This window comes from Zonotrichia albicollis, chromosome 17 (genome assembly GCF_047830755.1).
Source record: "Zonotrichia albicollis isolate bZonAlb1 chromosome 17, bZonAlb1.hap1, whole genome shotgun sequence".
Lineage (NCBI taxonomy): Eukaryota > Metazoa > Chordata > Aves > Passeriformes > Passerellidae > Zonotrichia > Zonotrichia albicollis.
In genome coordinates, this window is record NC_133835.1 from 10,039,193 (window position 1) to 10,060,376 (window position 21,184).

General features: G+C 46.8%; 1 protein-coding gene across 5 annotated transcripts; it reads right to left on the minus strand.

The window, feature by feature from the left end:
- Nucleotides 1-45: 45 nt before the first annotated feature.
- On the minus strand, nucleotides 46-19,580 carry LOC102072071 (DEP domain-containing mTOR-interacting protein). 5 transcript variants are annotated; one of them, XM_074553547.1, is made up of 10 exons: nucleotides 19,015-19,150; nucleotides 18,793-18,913; nucleotides 12,030-12,208; nucleotides 8,444-8,588; nucleotides 7,091-7,269; nucleotides 5,941-6,126; nucleotides 5,437-5,577; nucleotides 5,091-5,161; nucleotides 3,315-3,419; nucleotides 46-2,246 (listed from the first exon to the last, which is right to left on the minus strand). In XM_074553547.1, the coding sequence occupies exons 3-10, from the start codon at nucleotides 12,064-12,066 to the stop codon at nucleotides 2,121-2,123; spliced, it is 990 nt and encodes a 329-aa protein (XP_074409648.1). In that variant the 5' UTR covers nucleotides 12,067-12,208; nucleotides 18,793-18,913; nucleotides 19,015-19,150; the 3' UTR covers nucleotides 46-2,120. The 5 variants fall into 5 exon arrangements, with proteins under 5 accessions (XP_074409648.1, XP_014123980.1, XP_074409647.1 ...); XM_014268504.3 differs by lacking the exon at nucleotides 18,793-18,913 and having other exon boundaries at nucleotides 50-2,246; nucleotides 19,015-19,580; XM_005489101.4 differs by lacking the exon at nucleotides 18,793-18,913 and having other exon boundaries at nucleotides 52-2,246; nucleotides 8,444-8,567; nucleotides 19,015-19,576.
- Between the last annotated feature and the right edge of the window lie 1,604 nt (nucleotides 19,581-21,184).

Sequence of the window (21,184 nt, forward strand, 5' to 3'; positions counted from 1 at the left end):
GCAGTTTTGTTTTATAATCTTGTAAGTACTTAAAAACATCACAATGTAGAGACCAAAGGATAACACCAAAAGGAAGCACTTAAATAATAGAATTACAGAAGAATTTGGGTTTGAAAGAACATAACAGAGCATGTTAGTCTAACCACTATTCCTTCCACACTTCCTTCCACTAAGGAAGCACTTAAATAATAGAATTATAGAAGGATTTGGGTTGGAAAGGACATAACAGAGCATGTTATTCCACCCCCTGCATGGACAGGAATGCCTTCCACTATCCCAGGTTGCTCCAACCCAGTCCTGAACACTTCCAGGGATGGGGCAGCCACAGCTTCCCTGGGCAAAAAGTGGGCAACAAATCTTCATAAAACAAAGCACAGAATATTTTGTACCTCATGGAGAGAGGGTTGTCACTGTCCTTTGTGTAAATACCACAAATTACCTCTTCTGTAATTCCCGCTGGCTTTCTGATGTTGTTCAGAGCTGCTACAGTTTTCTTTAAATGTAGGAGACAGATATGAGCGCTTATCTCCTGTGCTTTCAAAGAATTCAGATCCAGAATTAAAAATCCCTGCTCTGACACAGAAAAATCTGGAGCTGTTTTCAGTGCTTGTGTTCAGGGTGTTGTTTCCTGACCTGCCTTTCCCAAGGTGCTCACACCATGCCTAAACCTTCTGGATTTGACCTTAGTGCAAGCCAAGCACCCTGGGTTAAACCTTTGGGACATCACAGACATCCAAACTCTCCCTAAAGAGAATTTAAAAAGAAAAAAGGCAGATAGAAGTTGCTGAACTCATGCACTGAAAGCTACAAGTAACAACCCTGAGTTTGTTGAGGAGATGATCTGGTTCCACTTAGGGTTGGAAGGACCCCAATTATCAATGCAAACATCTTGCCTGGACCCTGTTCCAGGAATTCTGTGCTCCAAGTTGTCCCATTACCTCAGCACCAGCTCTGGGGGAGCAGAAATCCCTTTATACCAGGGGAAAAAAGGCAGTCAGCAATAGGGTAATACCTGATGCACAGCTGACACCAGATTCTCCAAAAAAGTAAACCCCATTTCTACACAAATCAAAATTACTGTCTTTGGCCTTTTTGGAGTGTTTTTAAGGCTTGGTTTGTGGCCAAAGGAGCTGCACTGAGGACCCTGCCCTAAGCAGCAGTGCTGGCAATCATCCTGTCCATGCACAGCACAGCAGGCTAATCACAAACAGGATGCTCTGTGAGCTGGAAAGAAGGAAACCTCCCTAATTTCTTGTTATTACCTGTTTTTCTATATTTAGCTCACTTTCAGGGTAGTTTGCAAGGAATATTTTGCACTGGCTGAGAATACAGACAACCTGCAAGCAGCAGGGGACAGGGGGCTGGATTTTGGTGGCTTTTACTCATTTTTGTCCCTCCCCAGAGCCAGATTCAGACCAGGGCACATTTCCTTTTGGCCACACTCTGGTTTTGGTCCCTCCTTTACTCACTGCTCCCCACTAGTTTGCTAGCAGCCTATATGTTGGGAATCTCTGCCCGCTTCCCTGCTGAGGTGAAGCTGATTAATGAAATTAAGCATTATTAAGGGGTGGGGGCACAAAAAGCACAATCATGGAAGTGTCACCTTCTCAAGAAACAGCCGTGAACAGCAACCAGCCTGGGCTGTGAGCATGGCTAAGCCAGGAGAGTAGCAGGAGCCTTAGATTTACAAGGAACACAATTCCTGCATCCATTTCCTTATTTTCTTGACAGAGCTGGTGGCACAGCTTATGGGGCCATCTGGAGAGCACATTGTGTTCTTGGGAGAGCACACAGACAGCTCAGGGCAGCTCAGACAGACTCACTTGGTGTAAACTTCTTGCTGCTTACCAGCTTTGCCACCTGCCTCAGCTTGGCTGGTGGAGAGCTTGCTCTAAGGGGGCTTCATTAAGTGCTGGATTCTCACACTGAAAAGGAGCTGCAAGAGCTCAGACACTCTGACAGCAGGCAGAGATAAATATTTCAATAGGATAAAAATCCAAGATTTGTCCATTTGAACGTATTTATTTGAAAATACATCAAAATGCGTGGGTAACACATCACAGTGAGCGGTCGAGCTTGGTCCCTCCCCACAGTCCATCCCTGCCAAGAGACTCCTTGGCTCATTCAATGGCTTCCATGACTTCCATCACCAGAGTCCTTGGTCCTGTCATGATGAGGCTGCTGATGGTCTGATAGTCCAGGTGCAGAACATAGACCCCATTCACTGAGAACACAAACTGGCACACCTGCAAGAGAGCAGGGACAGCTCACCTCCAGCCCCACAGCACCTCCTGCCCTGGATTAGCTGGAAATGCTGGCTGAGGTGCAAATAACTCGTGTCAAAATCCTGGAAAGCCTCAAGCATCACCAGCCTGTAGCTACACCAATAATCACAGTGTTGCAATCACTGTGACATAGAAATGGGACCAAGGGGATTTAGGCTGTGAGCTAAAAGAGGAAAAAAAAGACTCATTTATGAGCAGGGGATCGTTTCACAGATGGAAATGAAACACAATATTAACATCCAGCAATTTGGTAGCAAATGAGATTAGGTAAGTAGAAATTAACTGGGCTCTTGAGTAAATGAAACAAATTCATCCATCCCCTTCCAATCCTGCCTGAAGCAAACAAGGAGTCACACTCTGCCTCTGAAAAATTCCACTGTTTCAAATATTCATTTGACTTTAGACTTATATCAGCTTTCAGAAATTACTCTCTTGCTGCTGGGGTTTCTGTAGGGAAACAACATTTTTTCATTCATGCCTAAGACTGCACACCAAACTCACATGCCTGGGCCTAAAGTAAGTTTCAAGCTCATTTCTCCTGAGCTGTAAATACTGGAAGTTACTTGATGAATCAAATCAAGGCATCAATTTGATATTATTAAAGTTTTGTGTGCATGGAAAACAGCTCAATGGAGAAGTCCATTGCTAATAGCAGAGAAACAAAATGCTCAGGAGCTGAGCATTTCAGGAACTGTGATTCAGGACAAAGCTCTGCTCCTTCCCTGCCTCCCTGGGGTTATATAAAATCACCGGAACTGAACTGGGAATTCTGTACTTTGTTTAAGTAGCTCAAACCATTTTGACAGTTCCAAGGTCTGGCACAGGGATGGTTTATTTTTGACAGAGTTTTTTAAATTTCAGCTGCCCACAACATCTCTCCCTCCATCTCTCCCAGAGCTCCATGTGCCATTCCATCAGTCTGATCCCCAGGGCAGCAGGTGGGACTATCATGGAGGATGTGCTCAGCCCAACAAGCTCAAACAGGACACAAATCCTGTCTCCTGTTAATTCTCCATGGGTAAGAGGTACCTTCATCCCTGCAGCAGCAGCAGGTCCTCCTGGGTCCACTGCCTGGATGTGGCAAGGTCTTCCTCCTCGAACCACAAACCCCCAGCCCACTGCATCCCCCACAATCTGCAAGGAGAACAAAAATTCCTTTAAAAACCAAGGAATGGGCAAGGAAAACAAAAATTCCTTTAAAAACCAAGGAATGGGCTGCACTGAGGAGATGCAACAGCTCCTAGAGAGACAGAGAGATACAGATGATTCTAACCCGTTCTGGGCAGGAGAGAAAAGGCTGAGCACCAAGTGAGATGCAGAGCTGATTAACTGCTCCCTGCAAAGCTGATTTCTATTTTTTATTAATTAATTAAATAATTAATAATTTTTTTAATAATTCCCTGTCAGCCTGTGCAGGAAGGAGAATCACAGGCAGCACCAAGCTGTAGTGCAAGGCAGGCACCTCGAGCATGCCTGAGACCATTCCCAGGGCACACACACACCTGCTGAGCCTTTTCCTTGGCACAGCAGAGAATTTCCTGGCTGGAAGGGGCTGCTCCTGCCTGGACACTCTGGTGTCAGCCTGCCAGAGCAGTTTGCTGTGGCACTGCAGCCCTCTGAAGTGCCCAAAAGAGAAAAGGAATTCCCAAGGGGCTTTGCACATGGCCCATATAAATAAACAGCAGCAACTGCAGAGCTAAGCAGGAGGAAATGAGCCGTGAAAGGGCCAGGCTGGCAGAGTTGAAGGGCAGGGCAAGAGCATTCAGGAGGAGAATGAGCAGCACTTCCTCAGATGTGCCATGCCAATCACCAGCTTGATTTCTCTTGCTCCTTCCCACCCCTTTGTACAGCACACTTAATTTGGGAACCTGATCCACATTTCCTGGTGCCAAAGCAGCATGGCAAGGCAGCCCCCACACTTCTTACACTGCTCCCTGTGAGATTGCCCCTTTCAGAGGTGGGCAGTGAAGGGGTGAGACACAAAAATAGCCAAGTGCAACAGGATCCACAGGGCAGGAGCTGCCTTGCAATATTTTCACTCACCAGCCCTACAGCTTTAAAAATAATTTAAAAAGCAAAGCCCCAAACTTGAGTTGCCTGCAGCATCCTGGAGATTTGTCCATGTAAAAGCCCAACATAAGGAAGGCAAGAGTGGCCCTTGGGTGCTCCCCCCACCCACTGCAGCTCCATCAGATGCTGATGGATCAAACCAACACCCCTGATCTGCAGAGGGACCTGAAATGTGCACAGAGCTGTGCATAAAGGGTGTGACAGAGGGTGAGTGTCACAGTCCCAAACATCACAACACTTACTGATCCTACAGCTTGCATGGATGGAACAGAAATCACAGAATATTAGAATGGGTTGGATTGGAAATGACCTTAAAGATCAGCTTGTTCCACCCCCTGCCATGAGCAGGGACACCTTCCACTATCCCAGGCTGCTCCAAGCCTTGTCCACCCTGCCCTTGGACACTTGCAGGGATGGGGCTCCCACAGCTTCTCTGGGCACCCTGTGCCAGGGCCTGACCAATGGCAAAAAAAAAAAAAATCCAAAATGGGAGATTTTTTCTGGCCAGAAAGTATTTTTTTTTCCTGCTCTCAGAGAGGCTGAGCACGTTTCCACCCACAAGAATGTGTGAAGACATTGACCCCTGGAGACTCACCAACAAAAAGCCAGGATGATGTGACAAGCAGACAAAGCTTTAGCATGGAGAGGTCAGAGCAGCCAACAGAAAAGCACCAAAGAGCAGGCAGGGAGCTGGGTACTGCTGCATTAGCAATGCCAATCCCAATGGTCACTCACAGTCAGTGTTTTCTTGACATAGGGGGCCCCAGGGGACAGCAGCTCCTCAGTGGTGACAGGTCTCTTTAACACTAGAGCAGAAGGTGACAGATTCCATCAGAATCAAGGGGTTTGTACAGGAAAGTGCATAACAAGGCAGCCTGGGCATCACCCTGGGCTGGAAAACAAATGTTAGAACCACAGCTTCTGCACACAGAAACCTCTGAGTTCATCTCAGTGGTTTGCCAAACACACACACAACTTTTCAAACCAAGGTACAGAGGTGAGGCTGAGAGGGGTTTGATGGGTTTGTGCCCTGAAGGAGTAGAGTCTCCCATACAACAACAGGCAATGCAGAAGCCCAGACCTGATTTGGGGTTGCACTCAGCCACAGGAGGGAATACCAAGGTAGGGGGAGCACTGAAGTAGGCGTTGGAGTTTCCAGAGAGGGAAGTGATGCTGCTCCTTCGGACTGCTGAGACAACTTTGATCTCCTTGCTGGTCTGGACTGAAAGAGGCACATAAAAAAATGTTCTATATAAAAACAGAGTAGTTTAAAAAAACAAACTTCCCCCCAAGACTGACCTACACTTGAAAGGTATGTGTGCACAGAAGAAGGTATTTGAGCTTAGAAAGAGTAAAACCAGCTTCAAAGAAAGATCAAGAGCTGATCTGCTGCTAAGCTGAGTTATTTTCCTGGGACAGGGGGCCGTGCTAGGGACTGCCAGTGCATTGTAACATCCACCACAAACCACTGGGATGGGTGTTCATTCATGGGGTGCCCAGAGGAACCTCTCAAACTCTGCTGGAGCAACACCCTCATCCCTGGGGTGCTCTGGTAATTAACCCTTGCTTTCACACCCACGGTTACCAGAGAGGAAGCTGGTGTTGCCAGGCTCTGGGTTGAGCTTTCGGAGGCAGAAGGGGCTGTCGGGGCTCTCGGAGAGGGCACGGGCAGAGTTCTCATTGAGCAGCTCCGTCAGCCGCCGCCGCCGGCGGAAGTTGATCCAGAAGTGGTAGAGGATGTCACTGTCAAAGAAGTGATGCCTGTTGGAGACTAGGAGAGAACAGGGGAGGAGGGAGAGGCTGAGGGGGTGGAAAAATAAATAATGAATATCTTGAGGGTGTTGCCCTGATTTTTTAAGCTTTTCTAAGCCTTCTGAGGTTTACATTCTTGTAACGAACTTTCTCACCCACTTTATGTAAGCAACTTATTGTTTTGCATTCTTATATGGAAGAAGAGAAATTTGATAAACTGTTAGTTTGTGAAGTGTCATTGGACATTGACACTGTCACACTCCAATCCACTGTCACTTTTAGAAACCTATAAATGTTAGAATCAGAAATTAAAAGTTTTGTAATCTTATATGGAAGAAGAGAAGTTAGTTTGTCCAGTGTCATTAGAGAGGTGGCACCTTCACCTTCCAATCCACTGTCACTTTAAGAAATCTACAAATGTTAGAATCAGAAATTAAAAGTGCTTTTGCTACCATAAAAAAGCTGTGTGTGCCCTATTCTATGTCCTATAGTGACACTGAGGGATCTTCATTAATTGCTTTTAGTGCCCCTGTGCTCTAGTGCAGCTTTTCTGCCTGCAGGGAGGGAGGAGCAGCAGGGCCACCCCCAGAGGTGCCATCTCCCAGTGTCAAAGCCTGTCCCTGTCCCAAGACGCTCAGAGGACTCCCTGCCTTCCGAATTACAGTTTAATTATAGCAGATGGACAGGATCTCCAGCCAAGAGGAGCTAAACATGACATCCTCACGCCCCAGCCCTCCAAACCCAAGGGTGCAGCCCAGCCCTGTGGCCGGCGGCTTTGAAGAACTGAAGAGCAAGAGCTCAGATTTCATCTCAAAGCCTTTGTGGATGGTAAAGATTGCTCCAGTTTCAAAGGTCACCCGCTCCAAACATAGAACTCAAAGGCTGCATTGCCATCTCCAAGTGGGCACTTGACCAGCACTTGCTGCGTGGCATGAATGGGGATTTGTTCCTCCGCTCATCCCTCGCTCCCCAGGCTGGCTCACCATGCTGAATGATCCCGTGCTCCAGCAGGGCCCGGCCCAGCTCCACTGCCTCCTGCCTGTTCTCCACCTCTCCCTCCTGAATGAGCCAGTCGATCATCTCAGAGCCCAGGAAAGTCCTCTGGTACTTCACCGAGTTCTCCTCCCTCACCTTCAGGATTGACTCCTCCACGCTCACCAGCCTGGCACAGAGGTGGGACAAGGCTGCCGTGATGCCAAACATCCCTGGGCAGCTGCAGCCGGGTTTAGCAAGGCCGGGGGGAGCGGGCAAAGCATTGCAGCCAGAACATTGCTGCCGGGGAGCAGCGGGAAGGGAGGCAGGAACCCGGAGCTGCAGTCGGGCACCTCTGTAAATCCTCAGCACAGCGAGGCAGCAGCTCCAGCAGAACCAGGTGAGCTCAGGTAAAGATCGCAGGGAAAGGCAAGCAGGGGACTGACTGTGGGTAACAGACGGCAGAGAGTCCAAATGGAAGGACAAGGCGGGTTTCAGCCAGCAGGGGCTCCCTGGCAGCGAGTGAGAGCTGGATCCCGGGTCTCCACGAGAGGGTGCAGCCGGCTCGGCCATCAGAGCGCAGGGACGCCCTCCCATCCCAGGGCAATGCTGCGGATCAAGAGCGAAGCACATCTGGGTTGCACATCTGGCAAAGGGGCGGGGAAACACCCAAAATCACCCCCCGGCCGGATGGAGGACCCTCCTTCAGGGCCGGTTTGTGACTCTCGCTGCTAGAATGGGGAGGATGAGAAGCTGTGAAGAGGCTGTTAAAAGAAACAGGTCCAGAGAATGGGCTGGGGTTAAGCTATGGAAAAATGGCTTGGATTTAGAACCAGAAACAACCGACACAACGAAAATAAAACACTTGGAGGTGGAAGGAGTTTTCTCTACTCTTTGGCAATAATCTTTTCCATTACAAATTTTTCATATTAGGCTAAGAAATAGCCTAATAGCCTAAATAGACTAATAGGCTCAGGGACCCAGGCCCATGAGGGTCCTGAAAGTCCCATACCTTGCTGATTTGGGTGGGACATAAGTCCTAACACGGCTCACACCAAGAGGCTGGAAGAATGCTGGGAATGGCCCCTGGGTGTGCTGATCGCAGGAGCACTCAGACTGCACCTCCCTGCAGCACATCCCAGACCCTGCACGTGGGCTGGAGCCCTTGGAAGCATCCATGAGTTCATAGCAAAGCTCCAGTCCCATGCCCTGGCTGTCCTGCAGCTGTGGCAGGGCTGAGGAAATGCAGCATTTCCCAGCAGGGAGGACAGAGAAGGAAAAGCAGAGCCAGGGGCTCCCAGCACAGCCAGCAGAGCCAGCAGGGCACAGCCCCAGTGCCCCAGGGCCAGGCAGGACTCACGTACTTCTCATAGAGGCTCTGCCCCCGCAGGAACACCTTCACGTCCTTGCTGAGGGGGAAGGTGCCGTCGTCCTTGCGGAAGCGGTAGAGCAGCTTGGCATCCTTGTAATCCGAGTGCTCGTCACAGACTGCAGGGACACAGGGCAGGGCTGTCAGGGACACACAGGGTGTTGTCTCATGGCTAAAAGCTGTGAGGGTTTCATGCCGTGTCCCTCCCTGTGCCACTCATCCCACTGAACAATCGGCATCCGAGCCCTCAGTCCCCAAAAATTACCTGCCCGTGAGCACCTGAAGCTCATGCTGATGGGAGAGGCAATTTCCAAAGTACAGACCTTGGCAAAGGTGGAGTTGGGGGCTGCATTTTGTCCCAAACATTAAAATATTCATTAGAAAAAACAGGATTTTTTTTTAAATTTAGGTATTACTGTTTCAATTTAGACTGAAAGGATGAACAGAACTCAATCAACTTATTTTAAAAGCTACAGCCACACATAAGCAGACTTAGAGGACAGAGGAAACAAAACCATACTGCACTCAAACCCCCATAAAATCACCACTGTCTATCAAAAATACTCATAAACAAAAAAATTACCCATAAGCTAAAAAAAAAAATGGCATGAACCTTTCCACATAATTTTGTGCCAACCCTGCCCAATTCATTTGCATGGCAAACTGACCTCAAGAGAAACTTTCATTCAAAGCCAGGTGCAATACAACTGGAATAATTAAATCTGTATGAAAAGCCTGGGATTCACCTTGGGGATGGGCACACAGTCTGTAAACACATGGCTCTATAGTTCATGTAACCTTTAGCAAGTAAATATTTGGTATATCAAATATTTAAATATGTGAGATAAACCTGCCTGAAACAGACTCCTAGACTGCAAGTAAAAAATAAAAATCTACAACAACAACAAAACTAAAACAAAGACCAAAAAAACCCAACCCAAAAGTCATAGTTCAGCTCTTAAAAGTCAGCCTGCCTTCAGCTGCACCCACCTGAAGCAAGAAGAAGAAATTAAGGAGGGAATAAAACCACAAACAACAAAAACCAACAAAACCAGAATAAAGAATATGCCTGGAAAGCAAAGAAAATTAGTCCAAGGGAAAAAGAAAAACCACAAATGTTTCCTCACTAAAGTAACACCATCCACTAGAGTGAAATTCAAAAGATTCAAGATACTTCTTGTGAAAATTTTAACTATTTTTCATCCTTCCAAGCAGACTGGCAGAACCACATTCCCCTTCAGGTGAGCAGCAAAATGCCAAAACTTGTCAGATTATCTCGGGCTCATCATTCCTGCAGTGCAGCTGTCTCAGATGCAATCAGGACTCCAAAGCCTGTGACTCACCAAGCACAAGGGCAGGATGAGAAAGTTGTTTTAACAACCTTTGTTTTAAGTGAAAGTCTGCAGCCTCATAATCCCAAGGAGCAACTATTCCAAAGCCACTGCAACCAGAAATAGAACAAAAAATCCTACACGACTGTGCCCATAGAAAACCAAAGCAGTTTTTTCTATTTAAAGACCAATTTCATTGTGTTTCCAGCACGTAACAGAACCAAAGCTCAGAGCACACCAGACAATTAAGAGGCAGCATGATGATCTTCATGAGATAATTATCTGGATGCCAGGGGAGAGGAGGGCAAAGAGTTCAGCCAGACAATTGCCAAGCACCCAGCACTGTGCTGGCAGCCCTCTTCCCACAGGACTAACAAAATTAATGGACACAAGGCAAGTTGGAAAGTCAGCTTCTGTGTCCTGCCAGGAATTGTCACAGGAGCAGGAGGGACATGTCTTAATATGCAATCAAAACAGTGCTGGCACCCAGTGCTGCACAGGTTTAATTAACTAATGGATTTATTTGAAACTGTCAGCTGGGGAGGTGGAAGAATAATCAGGTGTAAGCTTTAATGGTTAACTGAGAACTCCGTGCTTCATTTTTTTTGTGATAAAGCCCAGCAGCAGTTTATTTTTATTCTAGGCAGTTTAATGTAAAGGGCATTATCCTCAGCAAGGAGCAGATGGCAACAGGGAGTGTTTGCATTGCAGTGGTCAAAGGCAGCTATATTTGGACCCCAGAAAAGAGGGGGGAGGAGAGGGTTTGGTTTGGTGTGGTCATCACCTGCTTCTGTCTCCTCAGCTGCATCTTCGTGTGACACACCAGCACCCAGCTCCTGCCCCAAAGCCCTGGGAGCTCAGCCACAGCCCTTCCCACCCATGGCAGAGGTGATCCAGGGCTGTTTGACAGTCTGGGGGTTCTGTTCCTGGCTGGGCCTGAAAACCGCATGGACAGGAATTGCTTTTTGCCCATCTGAAGCACAGCTTGTTTTCTGTTGTTATACTGGGACCAAGGGCTGGACCTTGCTCTGCAGCACAGAGCTCAGGATGTGACCTGAGTTAATTCAAAACTCCTGAGAGCTCCAAAGAAATTTTAAAAAGAAAAAAAACCTGAGTACTGCTAAGAGCTGGGCTTGAGCATCAAGCTGCTTTTTCTCCACACTTCCTTTTTTAATTAATTTCTTTTTAATTAGGTTTCACAGACAAGCCTTTGTAATGGCAGCACACACTTAAATCCCAAGGGAGGCTTTCCTACAGGACTGCTGCAGCTTTAGGTTCACAGGTGACAGATTAAATTTTCCTTGGAGTGATGTGGACTCCAGAACCCTCTTTGTCCCAGCATGAGGAAACTGAGGAGTACTGGGGTCTTACGGTGCAGAGGTGAAATGTGCTATAATTCAGCTTCCGCTTCTGTGTGACACAGACATGAGCCAGACCAGCTGCTGTACAGGAATACAGGTCAGGTCTTACTGGGCTTGCTTTCAAAGGGGAGACACTTTAGATGTCATTTTACCAGTGCACAGCCCAAGCTCCTTCTCTGGTGGGCAGGGAACTCACAGAATTCACAGAATGACTGGGTTGGAAGAGACCCTCAAGATCATTGAATCCAATCCAGCCCCAACACCGCAACCAAGCCATGGCACCCAGTGCCACATCCAGGCTTTGTTAAACACATCCAGGGATGGTGACTCTACCATGTCCCCAAGCAGGCCATTCCAGAAGTTTATCACTCTTTCTGTAAAAAACTTTTTACAGAAGTTTTTTAATATCCAACCCATTTTTCCCTTGATGCAGAGAGACTGTGTCCTCTGGTTCTGTCAGTGCTGCTGGGAGAAGGAGACCAACCCTACCTGGCTACAACCTTTCAGGGAAGTGATATGGTGACCTCTGAGTCTCCTTTTCTCCAGGGTAAACACCCCCAGCTCCCTCAGCTGTTCCTCACAGGGTGTGTGTTCCAAGCCTCTCACCAGCCTCGTTGCCTCCTCTGGACGCACTCCAACATCTCAACATCCTTCCCAAACTGAGGGGCCAGAACTGGACACAGCACTGGAGGTGTGCCCTCACCAGTGCTGAGTACCTGGCACATCCCCCAAAACAACACACCTTCCCACCAACCAGCCCCATCCATCATTCCCCAGCCTCTCCAGGAGCCCTCACCCACGGCAGGGTGGCACACAGGGACATGGCGCTGTGACACACGGGGTGAGCAGACCCGCAGCCCGCCCTGGGGGTGGCAGGAGCCCCACACACCGTGGTGGATGATGTAGTGGTCCATCAGCTTCTGCATGAGGCGGATGGCGGTCTCGCGGTCGGGCGCGTCCTTGTGCTCCACCAGCCAGTCCGTCAGCTCCTTGGCCACGAAGCAGTTGGGGTACGTGCGCAGGTGGAACCTCCTGTCCTTGATCAGCTTCCCATCGTGGAGACGGAGCCTGGGGGAACAGCAGCCACTGAGCACAGCTGGGCTCTCAGGGCAGCTTGGGTCTGATGGCCCAGATCTGTCCAGCTTGGAGAGACCACCCTGGATGTGCTGGGGCTGGTGCCAAGCAGCCAGAGACTGATCAATTCAACCAAACCCCTTGGCACTGCCAGGCTGCATCACCCAATCCCAGGGAGCCTCTCTGTCACAGACATCTTTTATGGAAAATCCTTTCCTTAGGATTTTTCCTCCTGAGAAGCTGAGAGGACTCAGGAACAAAATGTAAACATTGATTATCTGCTGCTGTGGAATGCAACGGGTGGATCTGTGACTGGCCCATGTTGGTTGTTTCTAATTAATGGCCAATCACAGTCAGCTGGCTCGGACAGAGAGTCCGAGCCACAAGCCTTTGTTATCATTCTTTTTCTATTCTTAGCTAGCCTTCTGATGAAATCCTTTCTTCTATTCTTTCAGTATAGTTTTAATATAATATATATAATAAAATAATAAATCAAGCCTTCTGAAACATGGAGTCAGATCCTTGTCTCTTCCCTCATCCTCAGACCCCTGTGACCATGGTCACTTCTCTCCACCATCCCCTTCTCCCCTCCTGCCACCACTCAGGTTGCCTGAGCAGATACAGTCTGACCCATACATGTCTTTTCATTCTAAACATCCTCTAAAACCCACAGCTGCCAAGCAAAGAGGGGGAAAAGGGGACAAAAATCAGAAAATAAAAAGTACATGTATTTGTATGTACAAATAGCACATTTGTATTTGTATATGTCTCTTGGCATGATTCTGTGTCTAGTTCTCCTATCCCCATGGCCACAAAAGCAGGAACAAAGCTGCCCCCAGGACAGAGCCTTACTCATAACTCCAGGTGGGAGCAGTAACAGGAGCTCTCCCTTCTCCTGTCCAAGCAAAGAGTGCCAGGTGGATCCCAGCGCCACTTGATCCCTGTACCCACTAACCCACAGCAGCAGTGGAGAACAGTCCTGGCATTTTCTGGTTCTAGCTGGGATTGAATGGGACAGGGCTTACCCAAAACCAACCCTCCTCTCCCCACAACCCCAATGTTATGGCTGGTCTGCAGCTCTGATGGAAAGGCAGATGGGGGAAGGTTACTCAGGTAAGCACAGCTTTGACTTTCAGAAGGACCTTAACAAGTGAGTGAGCCACAAGGCACAGAGTTCCTCTGTGCTCCAGCCAAAGCCAGCCCACCTTGGCAGCAGATCTGTCCAGGGGCCAAACTCTGCCCTGTAGCCATGGCTGTTCCCAAAACACCAGCGCTGGAAAATGCCCAGCGTGTGCAGCAGGCTCCGAGGGGAGATGTTAATTAAACATCTCTGTAACTGCAGGATGGTTTTTGTTTCAAATTATTCATCGCAATTCCCAGTTTTGCCCCAGGCCAGTGAATTTTACTAGGGCATTAAACACTGCAGCCTTTTGTTATTTCTTGCCTCAAGTTCTTTTGTTCTTTTTGCCTGTTGTGCAAAATTTTAAGTACCTCACAAGAAGTTTGAATACCCTAAAAATCTCTCAGTTTATCCTATATTGAAAGATTTATAAATACTAAGTTCCTAAAAGTTTTACCATAAAATGTTTTGTTGGAAGAATAATTAGTAATTGATTGTTGAAATTAATCCTGACAAGCTGACAGAAGTTTTCAGACCTTCCTGGTAATTAAAATACTGACTAAATATTCATGCAGAACTGGCTCCTGGCCTTGCCTTGCACAGACCTCTCTCAAATTCTGAGGTTCATATCCAGCCTTTCACTCTTTACCTGGGAGGCTGATTACCACTTGTGACCAGCACTCGTTCTGCAGATGTATTTTACCCAGAAAGAACACTCCACAGACAGCTGCCTGGCTATTATGGAGTTTTTGTCTTTTTTCCTTCCTTTATTTCATGGTCCACTGTCAAAATGCAACCAGACACAGTCAGCAGTGACTGCAAACAGAGGATCCCCACCCACAGAGGACGACACAGCCAATTTTGTTTTCCTCTCCTTCACAATCAAAAAGTGGGAAGGCACTTTGGAGGAGTATTTGGAAAAGATAAGAAATGTTCCAGGAGCACTTTATTGCCACCAAGAGTCTACAGGAGTCTAGATATAGAATATATAAAATCTGTATGTATAGAAGTCTATATATAAGAATATAGACTCCTATATATATAGACTATATATATATATTTACACTCACATACACCCCCTATACATATAATACTACATAGACCTTATAACACAAAGTCTGAATAGAAACTGGTTAGGAGAACACTATTTTCACTATTTTATTACTTTTATTTGAACATGAGATGTTCAAATAACAGTATATTAAAAATACATTAAATATATTAATATATATTAAATATAAAAATTAATATATTAATAATATATATTTTTATATTAATATATAATATATTATTATAATATTATAGCATGTATTATTATAATATATTGTTATAATGTTATATTATTATAATGTTAATATATATAATATATTAAGAATATATAATAATATATTAAGAATAAATTTTTAAAATGCAGAGATTTTGAAGGAGATAAATAAAATTTTAAAATAAAATATTTTTAGGAAGCAATGCTGCCAAGGAATGATAGTTTAAAATTTTAAAAATACATTTATTCTAAAAATATTTGTTTGGGAGCAACTGCCAGGACAGGAATTAAGTGGTATTTCAGCACCTCTGGAGCAGCATCTTGGGCCTTTAAGGGGTGTTTTAAACTTGTGACGAGTTTTCCCTCTGTCCTGCAGACTCAGGGCAGCGGAAGAGGCTCGGCTGGAATGTCCTTGCAGACTTTTCACTTTCCTCTTGTTTACTGTTTCCTGTCAACCCTGAAGAGACAAACTTTGTCCTTCAGGCACAGGATGTAACAGCTCTTGTGTGATGTTACAAAAACAAAGCTAGTGAAACCATGAGCGGGTTCTAATCATGCTTCCAGATAAATAAGATTAAGGAAATATATAATAATATGCAATATTATGAGTTTTGTAGATAGCAAAATCTACCCTGTGAACATATTACCTCTTCAAAAGGAAAAAAAGAAAACCAGAATAAGGTCAGGATGAAACACTTGCTGGAACGTGAGAATGGGCTCTTATGAAACACTCCTGGCTTGGCAGGCAGAGCCTCCACGTGCGTTTGCTTTGGGAAGGTTGTGTTGGGTAAGCAAATTGTTTCTTTGTCAAGGTCACTACAAAGCCATCATTATTCATCCTGGGTAACCTTGTGGAAAGGGACATCCAAACAGAAGAGGAATAAACTCTCCCTCACCTCCCATGTAAACAAACCTTGAGCATCTCAAATGACAAGGTGGATCTTTCAAGGATATTAATTCCAGTTCACAGTGCCACAGCAACTAAGCACAAATGAGTGGCCTTGGAAAGATGCCTCATCCAAAAGATATATTCTGTTCCTATCTTCACAGGAACAAACAAAAAACAAATTAAAAAAAACCCACCAAAACAACAAACAACTAAGTGCTCACTAAAAGGCAGCAACAGCCACAGGAGCATTTCTGCAAAGCAGCTGCTGCTGGAGAGGCACATCAGGCAAAAGAGCTGCTGCAAACACTGCGCATTTTGCTGAAAATGGGCTCAGCAAAGCCCAGTTTGCATCACCCCCAGTCTGAAAAAGAACCAGTACATGTGGGGACACAGGCTTTGCACACCTGTGACAGCCAAAGTGGTACTGAGATGTTTCATTTTCTTTGTATTTAAATATAAGTATAGGAAAACTTAAATCTCAGAAAGAAATCTCAGCAAGAACAAGTCTACTTCCTAGTCTTCCCTTTTACCAGTGCTAGAAATTTAATAATTAGCTTTTTAAGGTCATTGTGACCATGAAGTCTCATCTTTGAATAAAGTTCACTGTTACATCAAGCAGTGGCCCGTGATTCCTCAAGAAGTCACACTCACCACAAGAGATCCAAGTCCAACAGAGAGCCACCAAACCTCCTGCAGACAAATGACTTTTGGGCAAGACTACAAATTTTGGCACGTTCAGTCACACACCTTTAGTGAGCCCAATTTCCAGAGCATCAAAGAATGAGCATTTTATTTAACAGCATTTCAGTTTGAGTATCCAAATAAAACACTCGCCAGCTCTGAAAGTTTGGGACAGTGGCAGAAATTGCAACTTTATTCTTTGTAGGAAAAAATCTTCCTTCTCCTCTCACTTTTCCTGTGCAAGATATAAATTTACTGAGTATCTTTTATGTTTAGGAGTGATTAATGCAGCTTAGCAGAGCTATTAGAGCACAGCTGCTTCTCCTGACCATGGGAATACCCAGATGAGAGCGCACCAGGGCTTGTCCATACTTGAGGAACTCTGATTACAGCAGGGTGTGAATGCAAAGCGAGGAAGCTGCTCCAGAACCTCTTTGTGCAGATAAGCCATTTGTTGCAATTAGAAGTGACTAATTGGGCCTCTCTTACAGAATGCCACCCAGGAATACACAACGCCCAGTAAAACCAATGTGATTTTCATGCAAGTTTTTATGTCTGACACAAGAGGAATGACAGGAGATGTGAGGAATGAGCCTGAGCCAGCAGCTTTGTCAGACTCAAGGCCAAAATATCAGTGAAAATTTTATTTTTGTCTTTGTGGTGAAGACAGACTCAAAATACAATTTTTTCCCTCTCCCTGGACCAGGCAACCATTGAAGCAGAGGGACCCTTGGCAGATAGGCAAACTCAAACCCCACTGGCCAATCTCCCACTGATTCCTTCAGGATCCACTTCATACCCAGCCATCCACAGGGAGCATTCCTCCAGCCCTCACTGTGCAGCTATTCCTGGCTGGGAAACACATCCTGACACTGAACAGACTCACCCCTCTGGCCAAACCAAACTCTGAGGCATTTGCAAACTTGCTGGGAAGCCAAAGAACTGTAAAGATGGAGCAAAGGTTTGTTTGATTTAATGTAATAGTGGGGAGGCAGGGCAGGAAGCGGGGAGCAGGGAAAAACAAATGTTTGATGTTTCGTGTGGATACAGCAGCGTTATTTGCTGATGGAGGTTTACTGAGTCAGGGCAGTGCAAGGCTCCTTCATGCCTCTGTATTCCACATCTGGGGAAAAGCAGGGGAGGACAATGTGGACATTTATCCCCGTCCATCTGCTGTTGTCTGACACATCACCGAGCCTCTCTGCCTCAGTTTCCCTGTTGCTCTCCAGCAGCTATCCAGGAAAACCCATACCACTAACTCCTGACTCTCAGGCTGTGAGATGCCCAAAACACAGGGAAGAAATTCAAACTCTGTGTGTTCTGCCTCAATTCTCAATTCTCCTTCCAGCCAGAGGTTCAGTGTAGGAGCAGCCCAGCTCCAGGCTGGTGTCCATGTCCTCATTTTCCTTCCCAGGTTTTACACCAACAGCTCCTTCCCATCCTTGTGCACCAGGAACAGGCTCCTGCCCAGACCAAAGCAGAAGGATGCAACTGCTGTGTGCTCAGCCCCAGCAAAGGACCCTCCTCTCCCTCACTGGGAACTCTCAGATTTTGGGAGCTCCCCAAACCAGGAAACTTCAAGGCACTACAGCTATGGGGGGAAAAATAAATAAATAAAAAAGAATTATGGATGTCCCCAAAACTACATAAACTTGTGGGTTTCTATTCACCTTTAGCCCAGTGTGCCGTGTACTGGAAGAGTTCTGTTCACAAACAAATTTACTGTATCCCCTTCTTGTGCTTACAGTCACAATCACCAAATGGTCCAGGGTGTCCAGGGTCTGATCTGCTTCCATCCTGCCACAGGCATGGGGAAGTCACATCAACCCCACAAATGGAACACAGCTTTAACACACAGCTTGAGTATTTTATTTTCTCTCTTAATATCTAACCCCTTCCTTTGGCCCAGGCTATGCAGCTCAACTTAAAGCTCAGTCACTCCAGATAAGTTACTGGAAATACAAATATGAATAAACCTGCTCTGTTCCTTGGCTGTATGCTCAAGATGGGGCCCCAATCCTTAGGTGGAAATTATCAATCCTTGATAGAGTACAAATAAAAAAGTTAAAGCTAACAGTGCTCACTAAGAAAGGACAACAAACCGACACGAAGCTAATTTTAGGGCTCTGATGATAGCACACTCAAGCTCTGGACTATTTACATTATCAAGGATATATTTCCTACTTCCACCCACATTTCATAACAAACCAGAACAGCTCCAGATACAAATAAGCAAACTCCTCTAGAGCTAGGAAAGCCCACAGTCAGATGCTTGGAAGCAAGGAGGGGGTTCTGACCCCACATACACAAGAAAAACATTTTCTCAGCCACACATTGCAAAGCAGAATGGATTTCTGTTTTCATAAGAAGAAAACCCTCAGAAACTGATGAAGGACCTGGGACTACAGAAGTTCCCAAAAGAGACTTTTGGGAAAGGGAAGATCCAGCTCAGGCATGTGGAATGCCCTTCCAAGTCACCCCAAAAGCATCCCCAGAAGTGCTGCTGTCCTCATCTAACCAGGGTCAGGGACCTTGTGGGAGTTGCTCAGCGCCACCATTTCACTCTCTGTGCTTCGGGGAAGGTGGAAAGGGACAAAAGAAAACCTGTGGCCATCTAAACTCACCCATCGGTGCCCTGGTACCTGGGGCTGAAGTGTGGGAGACGCCAGAGAGGAGCAGCAGGACAAGGTATAACAAGAGCAGCTGGCTCAGCACTCTGGTGGATGAAGGAAGGATCAGCAGGCACTGCAGAGGGGGAAAGCTCGCTCAAGGATAAAGCTCTGAGCCTGCTGCTAACGGGACACAGCCCAGATCCCCGTGTGCAGGAGGAGCCCGGGACCTCCTACCTCAGCTGTTCTCCAGCAATCATCACCTCAGCCCTGTAGTGCTGCTCCGTGGCTTTCTTCTTGAGGCTGCTGCTCAGGCTCTCCATGCCGGGCCGGGATGCTCCGCATGGGCAGGCTGGGGAGATGCGGCTCCCCCGGAGCAGGTGAGGCAGCCGGAGCTGCTGACTGCGGCCCAAGCCTGTTCCTCCTCCTGGGCAGGCTCCGGAGGAGGAGCCTGCTGCAATCCGAGCGCGGCTCTGCCGGCTGCTCCCTCGCTGCGAGCCACGGAGGTGCCCGCGGTGCGCCCTGCGCTGCCGGGGATGGCTCTGGCAGGCTCCGGGCACTCACCGCATGAAGGATGAGCCAAAGATGGACAAAGCGGCTCCTTCCTTACGCTGTAACCTTCCTGCAGGGGTTAAAGATGTGCCGTTCCCCAAGGCAAGCCGTGTGCCTTGCTCCCTGTCTTTCCGCAGGTTGGGATGCATCCAACACCGCGGCCAGCCCTTGCTAAAGGGGGATCAGAGCAGCTTGAGCCTCCCTGTGTGCAGGCTGGATGGAGAAGCACAGGCTGTGAGTATCCAGATCTGGCACTGGTGAGCCTGGAGCTCTGCTGGAGCCAACTGACACTGATGCCACCTCTAAAATCTGCCTCTAATAATAGAAATAATGGGTGAGCTCCGCTGGTGCCAAGCTGACACTGATGCCACCTCTAAAACTCATCATTCCCATTATTAGAGGAACTTTCTGCAAGACCACAGCTGACCTGAAAGTGATGGTGACCAGCAAAGGAAAAGGCAGAGGAACTGGGATATAAGAGGGTTAATTACACCCATCACTACTGTCAGGTTCCTGTAAAATCATGCTTCCATCAGTTCAATCAGGAGTGAAAAATACTGCCTGGCACAAGGGACCAAACCTCACAAACACAAAACCTACCAAAAGAGAGCGTGGAGAAGATGAGTGTAAGGGCAGGGGAGGAAATTTTATCAGCTAAGGAGATTCTGCTTCAATTTAAGTCCAATAAAGCATCAATAAACTAAGCACTGTCTTAATTAGCCCCTCTAGCAGTAATTAATCAGCAGGCAGTAAGTTTGCCGTTGTCTCCATCAGCACAGACTTCCAGGCTGCTACATAAATCCCATAAATGCTCCTAAATCCACCCACCTGGGCTGGGGGCTCAGGAAGAGCAGCATGAGGAGCAGGGGACACGGGGTAAAGGCACCACCTTAGATGGAGGCACTTTGGGTTTCTTGTGGCTCCCTGCTGGTGGAGGAGCAGCCGAGGGAAGGAGCGGGGCTGGGCAGAGCTCGGCGCTGCCGTCCAAGGCAAACAGCAGAGCAGAGGGATGGAATGGGATGTTCCAACAAGGATCCTCTGTCCGGGACAGCTCTGCCCGTGTCCCCTGGCCAGAAAGGCAGAACAGGCTCCCCTTGTGTGCCCTGGAAGTTCCTGGAGCCCCCTCCGGGCTGGCCGAGCCAGGCTCAGCTCAAGGGGGGCTCCCAGGGCAGGCTGGGCTGGTCCTGCCCTGCTGCACATCCTTCATTCCCAACGGGAACACAGTGGGGAGAGGCCCCCAAACCTGCCCATCCCTGCCCACCGTGCTGCTTCAGCTAGGGAGAAACTGCTGCTGGTTTAATCATCATAACTATCTTTGATCACTAGATAATAAGTATCTTCAATCACTGGATAGTAACTATCTTCCTTAAAAAATATATATATAGATATATAGTAATTATATATATATATATAAAATAACTGTCTTCCATAAAAAAAATTCCCACTCTATTCCCAACCGGAAAACCGGAATACAGTGGGGAGAGCTCCCCAAATCTGCCCATCACATTGCTCACTGCGCTGCTTCAACTATGGAGAAACTGCTGCTGTTTTAATCATCATAACTATCTTTCTTCAGTCATTGGATAGTAACTATCTTCTTTAAAAATATATATATATCTATAGTAACTACCTGCCTTAAAAAAAGAAAAAAATATATAGTAACTATCTTCCTTAATATATATATATAGTAACTGTCTTCCTTAAAAAAAACTATATATAGTAACTATCTTCCTTTAAGAAAAGTATATATGTAATGTATAAAATAACTATCTTCCTTAAAAAAAAAATATATATATACATATAAATACTCAGCTCCAATCCTGAGACTGTTTTACAGTAACAAGGTAAAGGATTT